This window comes from Akebia trifoliata, chromosome 5, assembly GCF_017979445.1.
Source record: "Akebia trifoliata isolate Shusen 1 chromosome 5, ASM1797944v1, whole genome shotgun sequence".
Classification (NCBI taxonomy): Eukaryota; Viridiplantae; Streptophyta; class Magnoliopsida; order Ranunculales; family Lardizabalaceae; genus Akebia; species Akebia trifoliata.
Window position 1 is genome coordinate 35,184,015 of NC_141379.1, and position 10,138 is coordinate 35,194,152.

The following is a 10,138-nucleotide window of genomic DNA, read 5'->3' on the forward strand; positions in this document are numbered from 1 at the left end:
AAAATTGGTCTAATAAATCAAATTGAACCAAGTATGTAACTGAACCAATTTTACACTTAAACCTTCAAAACGGTTGGAAATGTCCTCTTTAAGCTTTGAACAAAAATACCTTTTAAGGACATTTTTTTCTAAAAGTATTCTTTTTCCACGGAGAACAGAGTAAACTACACATAAATATTAAAACTCAAATTAAGAAAATAGAATCTCCTTTAATTGAAATTAAAAAAATATATGATACATGATCCAATTTTGCACTTACATAGGCAGTTGTGACTTGTGAGTCAGCTATAAACCTTTCTTCATAGATGTAGAATTGCCAATCAACTTCTGTCTTCCTCACTTCAATCCCATCTTCAAAGATAAGAAAACAGAAGGAATGGCGTCTCTTCTACTTATTGTTAGTCTCATGTTAGTCTCTCTCTCTTCCAAATAATTAGTCAACAAGGTCTTTAGCTATGCAGAGGACTACAAGTTCTGCATTGATACCATCAGCAAAGGTCCACAAACTTTTAACAGAGATGCTTAAGGGTTCACCCATAATGAAGTTGCCCCTCCAGTTTTGTCAGGAGTTACAATGTGGCCTTCTACAAGTTTCAAGAGGCTTAAAGAGCTATGGATTGGAGACCAGATCGTACTGGATTTTATGGATATCATGAGAGATGGGACTAACAAAGGGATTGCTGGTAATAATGTGTTTAGGACCCCACCCATAAAACAATCACCATTGGCCGACGATAATTATAAGTTCATACAAATTGCTGAAATCGCTTTTATTATTACCAATTTACTTCTTTTTATTTTTAAAGAATAAAGATAAATGATTTGGGTGAGGAAATGGGGAGATTGGAATGTTCATCCATCTTAATGGTTGTATAGTTTATGAATGTAATAAATCGTGTCTGTCTCTCGCTAATTCTATATTCCATGATCTATACTCCTTATCTGTAGCCGTGCATGCTTGGATAAACTGACAAACACCAAGATGACCATACCACGATGATCAAGATCGCCAAAATTAAGCTCACTCCAAAAAATTTAAGAGTTTTTTTGTTGTAAACATCTGGGTTTCGGATCCATCTCAAACCACCTGAAAAATAAGCCCCAGGAGGCCTACAAATCATCGGGGGCATAGGTGGTCTACAGTGATGTGATGAATTTGGTGAGGTATGGCATGAAGGCATCTCCTTCAAAGAATCACCCTTGGCAAATGATAATTAGAAGTTTATGCAATTAGGGTCAAAGACAATGACAACAATGGGTTATTGAAGAAAAAACACCTCTTTACAAGAGGTTGAACAGGGCACAGATATCTACATCTATTAAATTTCTACTCAACTCATGTATGGAAAGTGCGACAATAAAAAATTGCGTCGTAACCAAGAAGTTAGCTTTTATATTTGATTTCCTTTCTTGCTATTTTTTCCCTTCCAAAACAATATTGAAAATGCCGTACCATTCATTATCAATCCATAAATCAAACCTCGGAATTTGCATAACTAACACTGTATTAGCCATTCCATACAATCTATGCCATGGCAGTTCAACGCCCCAGCAATGCAACACGATCCTTCTGGATTGCCTGTGAGAGGTTGAGATCGAAGAGTTCACACCGGATTGGCATCTCCATCTCATAGAAGGGGTTTTTCAAGACATAATCCGTGTATAGTTCATAGATGAGTTTCAAAAGAACCTCCATGTGCTGTGTCCCCGGCTCACAGACGACAAAGAACTTTGTTCCTGCAGGAGGAACCCCAAAACAATGATTCCATAAGTTTCTTAAGTAAGGACTATAAGTTTAACTGATTATTTTTATATAAGATCATGATACATAGAGAAAATGTGGCAATTGTAAATATCCATTGAATTACATACTTCATGGAAAATATGAAATTTTGGAGAGAAGAACAAAATGTAACAGAATTGAAGTACCAATTCAATTCTATAACGAAGACGTTTTAAGACTCATCAAGATAACCATACCCATTGAAAATCATGTAACTAGACCCTAGAGATGAGCAAACACTGTTAAAATCGGATTTAGCAGATAAATATCAGCTTTGTATCAGTTAGTTTAACAGTATAGCACAGAATGGGAATGAATATTGAATAGAAGGTAGGTTTAACCACAGATTCATCACGTCATATAACTTCACCACCATGGTTTTAAAACTCATTTTGGCTTCTCGTCTCGTCCATGAACAAGACCGAGTCGTCTCGGACAAGTTTTCCGATACGTTTGAGTCATCTCATTCAACAATGAGATAAATGAACTGTGATTCTAAATCTCGTCCAATACACTTGACTTGTCTATCCGTCTCGTTGGTGGACGATACCGAGACGTATCAGAGGAGTCGTCTCGGTCTCAGACACAAGGAAACTGAGCATAATGTCTTCCTTTGATATCCCCATTGCAATGACACTATTATTAAATTGGTAGCCGGTGGCTGATTTACAGTGAGGGCAATGGGAGCACTTGCCCCCACAACAATTTTTACAAATTAAAAGATTTATATGCTATTGTGACAGATAACAGTGTAGGAAAACAAAATCCGTCACCATTACCCCCACAAAACAAATTTATAACTTATAAGTGTATTAGTTACCCCCATGAAGACAAAATCTCGGCTTCACCCCTGTTGGTGGCACTCAATTTTGTTACCTGTATCAGTGTTGCTAAAATCCTATGAACTACGATTTGAATCATATCTGGCAATTTGAATAAATACAAGAGGCAGATGAAAACAATGACTCCTAAATATATACTTTTGTTGTTTCTAAACATTATATGAAAAATAATGGGTGATTTTTTCTTAATTATAGGGCATTACCTAACACAAATGATGAGAACTAATGTCCATCCTCACGAGCTCAAAATTTAAGAATTAAAAGTATTGTTGAACGGAATTAAGGGAACATAGTCAAATGGGGGATAAGTTGTCATTTTACATTATTAGAATTTTAGGGTTCGTCTTGAGTCTCATCACCACTAATAATCAACTAATCCACCATATATTTCCATGTGAATATTTAATCCAGCAGTGAAAATTGGTTCCTTTGAAACTAAGAAAATAGCAATTATTTTTGTAAACAAATATTTTTCCATAATTTCGACAATTAAAATGAAGAGAATTAAGGGCTACCACTCTCAACCCAAGACTCATTTTTTTCAAAGATGGAAACTTTACTTAATATTAATTAATGAACCCATGAACTAGAAATGATACAAATCATAAAAAACACAATTTTAATTCTATTTTATATAGAGTTTATAATACCTGTAAGTGATTGGAAGCAATTGAGATCGAATGTGTCTGCTTCGAGGAGTTCGATTCCTGAACAACCCACAGTGGGAGAAAGCTGTTGAGAGATGGCGTGCATCGAATGCCATAGACTCGCCAATCTCAAGCTGTCGTTCGTATCCATCCGACCAGCTGATCCATAATCCTAAAGAAATTAAGAAGAAAAATTGGTAAATTTTGTTCAAAAATCTTTTAACACAATAAAGAAGAATAGATCAAGAAAATTAAAAAACCTTGTAGAAAATTAGGCCTCCAGATTTGTTAATGATGAAGAGACTGTAAATCGCAGCCATTGAGAGGGATTTGGAAAATCGAAGGATCCAAAGAGGTTGGGGTTTCTTACGACAGAGATCTGTTTCTGGTGTTACTGAGAAACTCTACAGATTGAGAAATTAGGGATTTTGAATCGGATCGCTTGAAGTAGAAATTGTTTGGTTGATTTAGACATCCCCATACCCCAGTTTTGGTAAATATCAGAGGTACCCTTGTTTTCAAACTGATGACATGCCCTTGACCTAGGTCTTCTATGAGAGATTACAGTAAATTACTCAAATTCTGTTATCATAAATATAAAAAACCAGTCATACTCAACCTTAGAGCATGGTTTTAAATCTCTACTGAGATCGAGACGACTCGTCCGAGATGGATAGACAAGTCAACCTGTCAAATGAGATGTAAATCCACGATTCATTTTTCTCATTGTTGAACAGATAACTCAAACATATTGAAAAACTCATTTGAGATGACTTGGTCCCATTTCTGGATGAGACGAGACGTAAAAACGAGTTGTAAAACCATGCCTTAGAGTAACATGGTTTCAATTTCAAATCTCTGTTTAACATCTTTGTTTCGTTCATGGACGAGACCGAGCTGTCTCGAATGAGATAAATCATTTAACTCGGTAACAATTATTTATATATTTATATGAAAATAGTTACAAAAAAATTTATAATATACGATAGATTAGAAGATGTTTACTCATAGATCATATTTTATTAAGATAATTAATATTTAAATTCTTAAAAAAACAATTATTTTTAATAAAAATTTACAAAATCCTAATTAATTCGGTCAAGATTTTCAAAATATCGTTCTAGTCATCTCATTGTCTCATGAAATGGTATGAACTATGAAGCGTGAGACACACCATGTTAATTCATTTAATTGGTGAACTATAACAAGATGACTTGAACGAGTCATCTCGTTTTCAGACAAGAAAGTGTTTTACCTAGTTTTAACCTAAAGATATTTGTTTAACCTTAATACAGATACACAACTTCGTAGGAGGGATAAATTTTTTCAAAACCAATCATTCTCATCCTCTTAATAAAATATTTTACCCACATTTTCAACTTGAAAATTTTACTTACTTCGTTATAATTGCCCAATTCAATGTGTTGAGTGAGTTTCTTAAATTGAAAAGAGTAGTTTCTTCCTAAGACTCTTTCTAATTTGGTGATGGGGTGAATTAGGAGAGTGATATCTCTATTAATGTGTACTAGAACTACTCCCATCTACTTGTATTGTGTGAGAAATGTTGTTTAATTCTAATCCCTTTTGCAGGTTTTATATTACTTGAAGTTTTTACGTTGTGTTTGGATTGGGAGAAATGGACAGAAAAGAAAAATTGTGAGTTTCTCTTCATTTCTCTTGTTTGAATTGTTAAATGAGGAGTGAAAAGAAAAGTAACAAAGAGAAAAATAGGTCAGTTTTTCCTCTCTTTTTTTCTCTAAAAAAATTGGAGAGAAAAAAGATGCTCATGACTATAAAAAACACAAAAATTACAAACTCTATCATTTTTTTTCTCTCCAAACTTAAGTTTTTCTGTTGTATATATAATAAGATGGAAAGAAACTTTCTTTCTTATCTTTTTTTTTTAATGAATTTCTTTTCTCTTCATTTGTCTCAATCCAAACAAAGCGTTAGAATCATTATTAGAAAAGTTGAGAGTATCTAAAGGAATTCTATTTTATTATTTCTTTATATTTCGTCCTCAAGTTCACAAACCAAACAGTATGTCTTCAAGCCTCAAGAATCTATTATTGTTTTCTTGATTCAATCTATTGGATGTTTGAGAGCTAAATATCTTTGTTAATTGGGTGTTTCATCGAACAGGAAAATCACTTTGGCTGGAAAAAAAAAAGTCTAGAAAAAAAACTCTCAATCATCATATTTCTAATAATCACAATTTCCAGGAGAAATCATTTTCACATCCGAATAAAGACCATTATCTGATGATGGTTTACCTTCCTGATGTTGCACAAGTCTAGATAATTGGGACCCTCCACTTGGTGTATCCCACAAATTTCAAGGCCAATAGTTGATATAAAGCGATGATCATCGTCACCATCAATTTTGGACAATTATAATGATTTGTGATGTAGTGGAGCTTTTATCATAGATAGAGATGATCTTCTAAGTGTAGGTTTATAATCAAACTGATTCAACAAGCAATTAAGGGTGTCGATTTGAGGATCATAGATCTTTCTTTGGAATACTTAGGAAAAAATCTATGGTTTTGTGCACATTGTCGGGCCAATGAGTGTCTTTTGAGTCCATTTAGAATGAATCAAAATTAAATTGAGCCATGCTTAAATTGACTCAAAAAAAAGATGCTCATTGCCGTGGCAATCTGCTTAGAATCACAATTTTTCCTCAAGATACACAAGGAAAAATCAATGGTTCTGGGCACAATGCCAAGTCAATGAGTTTTTTTTTTTTTTTGAGTCAATTTAGTATCATTCAATTAAATTTATAGTTCTTAAGTTGTATTTAATTTTTAAAACTAACCATTTATTATAGAGTAGTTCTAAATTGACTACAATCGACATTGCATTGACATGACAACGTCCCGAGAACCATCAATTTTTTCCTTGAGATATAAGGAAAAAATCTATGATTTTAGAGACACTACCCCATTAGCACAGTATTAAGCACAATCAGTTAAGTATTTTCCTTGGGAACAGTTTGGCAACCCTAAAGTTTGCCAAGTTTCATGCCAAACATTTTTTGTAAATCATTTTTGATGGGATTAGAAGTTTTGGAATAGGCTGATTTTTTGTGAGGACGATCTCTACGGTGAAGAGATCATCCTCACAAAAAATCAGCTCATTCCAAAGTTTCTAACCCATATTTTGAAAAATATTTGACACCAAACTTGGCAAACTTTAGGGCTGCTAAACCGTCCCCATTTTCCTTTATTATAATATTTAAATCATATTTTTGAAAAAGAAAATGTTGAACTCATTTCGTTTGACACTGCATTCAACACTACACCAACATGACAATGCACAGGGGATTGTAATTTTTTTCCCTTTTATCTCGAGGGAAAAAATCGATAGTTCTCTGTGTACTGTCACGTTAGCGCAGTGCCCAATGAAATCAGTTTAGAATGACTTTTTTGAGAATTTGATCCAAAATGTCATCATTATTTTCCTTTATTGTCAGTCTCTTCTTTTGAGAATTTGATCCAAAATGTCATCATTCCTTTCCTTTAACTTTTGATTAATGAAAATTACACTTAAAAATAAATAAAAATAATTGTTTATGTGGTGAGCATTAAAACTTATTGAATAGGGGGGCCAAATACCTTTACATGCAAGTCTTCATATTTAGGGTGACATGGAGTGTTTTTTTATATATATATAAATAGTGTAACATTCATTTCTAATAATAAGAACATTGTTTAAAGCATATTACATAAATAAAATCCCCTCAAGGATGTAATTAAGATCAGCCCATTTCTCTTGTACTTGTGTTTATGTTCTCCCTCTGTGATCCATGAACCTTAAAACCAACCAGATTTTTTTTTCAAGCTAGTTGAGCTATGTCTTCCTCTGCATGTGTTTCGAAGTGGTCGAGCCGATTATCTCCCAATCGTAGAGAATATGTGGTTTTCTTGTATTCGCTCCAAGTGAAAGTTCTGTAGAGACATGGGTTGTTAGGTGTGACCATATGAGGAATTGGAGATATGGACGCATGGAGGGGTGGAGTCCCAAAGAAGATAGTAGATATTCTAGACGAAGATGAATTAGTCAAGGCCCTGTGTCTCACGCTTTTAAACCTCCCATTTGTCAAAACCTAATCAATTACCAACAACAACGACAAAAAGGATATAACATCAGTACAAAGTTCACCTAATTCTGGACCTCTAACACAAATTGATGTAGATTTTCAAAGAAATTTACATATTTGGATATGTTTTGATATTGTTTGTATAAAAAATTGATACCTAATTGATTTAACCAGAATAGATGACCATTGTTTTACTTTAAATTACAAAATTTTCTTTTAGATGCAATAGATAAAACCCCAACAAAACCCATTGTCATAAGGGTACTTTGATAGTTTTAATCGAAATAATGCATTTTTTTTATTTCATTGGACTTCATATTTACATGGTCAGGATCATATGTTCTCTCATGAGTCATTCTTCATGAATCACAGACCCAATCCAAATATATAAACAAATATAAATAATTAATCGAATGTTAACTTTAAATCATTTTTCAATTAGGCTAGATATTTGACTCTTATTTTAATCAACATCTAATACTCCAAATAATTCAAAAAATAAAATACACAAAATTTTTTTTCTTTGTGATGTGTAAAGCTGGGTTTGAACTCACGACTTCAAAGTTGCTTTGCAATATGTGTCTAATCCCTACATGAAAATAATTTTTCATATACAATAATGATTTTTTGATTAAAAAGTCTTCACTTCATCAATACTCGACTGACGTGGCAAGGACAAGAAACCATAGATTCTATCCCCAGGATATACACACCTGTACTCATTCTAAGGATGTGCACTTGTGTATCCCGAAGAAAAAGATCTATGGTTTTATGTTTACCGAGTGTTAACCGAGTGAAGATTTTATAGCAGAAAATCATGACTCTTTCGTATATTATCGGTTAGGTGCAGGTTTGAGCATAACCAACTTACTCTGGATAGGAGTATGGGACTGATTTAGGGTCTAACCCACCTCTTTAGGGTCAGGTTAGGACTCAACCAAACCTGATCCGAAACCACCCATGGAACAACACTTCCTAGTTCCTATACATAACTTGAACAAATTTTATATCCGTTTTTGTAATTTCCAGAGAGATTAATGCTGGAGTGACATCAGCGGAGGACACGCGGGGAACATCTTGACATGTTGGCGCATCCATGTCCGTAGATGGGTCTTCTTGGACGTACGAGTAAAATGTATTTATAAACATACACGCTACCGCATCAAGGTGTCCCCGTGCGTCCCCCACTTAGGTAACTCCAGCACGACTCTTCCAGATAATATTTGGTCAGGAAGGAAAGTATTCAAACCTGCAGAATGTCGCCCACATGTACAAAGAAGGCCATAGGATCAGGAGAGACTGGGACCCACACCCTATCTTCATCTAAGTAGATTTGTAGGCCCTCAACATTGTTTGAACGCAAGACAGTCAAGATTCGAGTATCAGAATGCTCTCCAAATCCAATCCTGTTGTTCTGATTCTCACCATGTAGTGATGATGCTGACGTGTCCCTATTATCTTTGCAAGGTGGATAGTGATTGATCCTGATGAGGGAGTCACTATCAATGTCTGTGACGAGTTTGCTGAAGACGTACTTGTCATGGACCCTGAGACCTTCAGCCATCAACTCTAATATCTCACATGCAAGTTTCCTAACTGCCTCGAGGTACTCATTCACAATGCAGCTGCCCCAGTAAAGTAACAACAACAAAATATTACTAAATTTGACATATATTAACAGCTACTTTCTTTACTACAAAAAACCCATTAGTCAGATTTTTTTTTTTCTATTTTTTTTTTTACTTTTCTCTTTTGATTTGATTGGGTATTCTTGATTTCTCACTTGTCATTCTGAACTTATATTTTTCATAAATTTTCTTACAAGTTCCCCTTAATTGGTCATTTTTCTTTTTTCTTTTTTTTGTTAAATTGTTTATAGAAAAACTTGTGAGTCTTAAATGTGTTTTTAATTAACAATATTCAAAATTTTACAACTGTAGATATCAATGGAAATATCTTAATTTAAAGAGTGTACATCTCAAGCACAATCAAAGTTTTAATTCTATATGGGTATTTTCATAGTGTTTGTATGTGTGTGTGTGTGTGTGAGAGAGAGAGAGAGAGAGTACTTGAAGTTTTCTTACTTGAATTTGATTGGGTCATTTGAGATGACTTTGGATAATTCAGAAATAGATTGAGGATTGGTGTGAAGAAGAAGATACTCAACTTCACCCATATCTCCTTTCAAACCAATAGTCTTGGAGCCATAGCCAATAGGATTAGGAGGCCCAGCTCTTTCCTTCTCCAAAATTGGTTTAGCAAAGAAGTTGATCCCTTCTTCTTCCATCCTATCTATTATCTCCATAGAGACACCATGGTTAACCACCTTAAAGAAACCATAGTCTTCACTTGCTTTCACAATGAGCTCTGATACTTGGGACCGTTTTTGCGAGAGATCGATGATCGGAAGACCGACGGCTAGGATTTTTTCACTTACAATTGGTGTAGGAGAGACTAACACCATAGTTTTTTCTTTGAGCTAATCAAGAAAGGAAAGAGAAGAGAAGAGAAGAGTGGTTTGGGTTTGTGGAGATTGTGGTGGTGAGTTGATGTGAATAAATAAGAAGTGAGAGTGAGAGATAGGAAGTTTGGAGATTCTTGGGAGATTTTTCTGTGGCATATTAAGGAATTGTTGACTACTAGACTTGGGTTTCCTTGTCGGCCAAAATTGTTGACTTTTGCTATTTGGGTTGATTTTTACTGATATTTTTTTTATAGAATTATTGACTTTTTCCTATTTGGGTTGATTTTTACTGATATTTTTT

The 10,138-nt window shown here is 34.3% G+C and overlaps 2 protein-coding genes across 2 annotated transcripts; both read right to left on the reverse strand.

Annotated features, from left to right (window-relative positions):
- Nucleotides 1-1,373: 1,373 nt before the first annotated feature.
- Nucleotides 1,374-3,742, reverse strand: LOC147402585 (SNARE-like superfamily protein). Its single transcript, XM_086444282.1, has 3 exons — nucleotides 3,533-3,742; nucleotides 3,276-3,444; nucleotides 1,374-1,737 (listed from the first exon to the last, which is right to left on the reverse strand). Exons 1-3 carry the CDS (start codon nucleotides 3,590-3,592, stop codon nucleotides 1,541-1,543), a joined length of 426 nt encoding a protein of 141 aa, XP_086300408.1. The 5' UTR covers nucleotides 3,593-3,742; the 3' UTR covers nucleotides 1,374-1,540.
- A 3,109-nt stretch (nucleotides 3,743-6,851) lies between these two features.
- LOC147402586 (gibberellin 2-beta-dioxygenase 2-like) lies at nucleotides 6,852-9,902 on the reverse strand. The gene is made up of 3 exons (XM_086444285.1): nucleotides 9,458-9,902; nucleotides 8,623-8,998; nucleotides 6,852-7,379 (listed from the first exon to the last, which is right to left on the reverse strand). The coding sequence occupies exons 1-3, from the start codon at nucleotides 9,835-9,837 to the stop codon at nucleotides 7,110-7,112; spliced, it is 1,026 nt and encodes a 341-aa protein (XP_086300411.1). The 5' UTR covers nucleotides 9,838-9,902; the 3' UTR covers nucleotides 6,852-7,109.
- Nucleotides 9,903-10,138: the final 236 nt, after the last annotated feature.

Excerpts from the sequence above, each read along its gene's own strand:
- LOC147402585 (XM_086444282.1), bottom strand. The coding sequence starts at position 3,592 with ATGGCTGCGATTTACAGTCTCTTCATCATTAACAAATCTGGAGGCCTA. Across the intron at positions 3,445-3,532 it reads GAGGCCTAATTTTCTACAAG|GATTATGGATCAGCTGGTCG; the intron begins GTTTTTTAATTT and ends TAATTTCTTTAG. Across the intron at positions 1,738-3,275 it reads TTGCTTCCAATCACTTACAG|GAACAAAGTTCTTTGTCGTC; the intron begins GTATTATAAACT and ends TTCCTCCTGCAG.
- LOC147402586 (XM_086444285.1), bottom strand. The coding sequence starts at position 9,837 with ATGGTGTTAGTCTCTCCTACACCAATTGTAAGTGAAAAAATCCTAGCC. Across the intron at positions 8,999-9,457 it reads AATGACCCAATCAAATTCAA|CTGCATTGTGAATGAGTACC; the intron begins GTAAGAAAACTT and ends TTACTGGGGCAG. Across the intron at positions 7,380-8,622 it reads ATGTGGGCGACATTCTGCAG|GTTTTGACAAATGGGAGGTT; the intron begins GTTTGAATACTT and ends GTAATTGATTAG.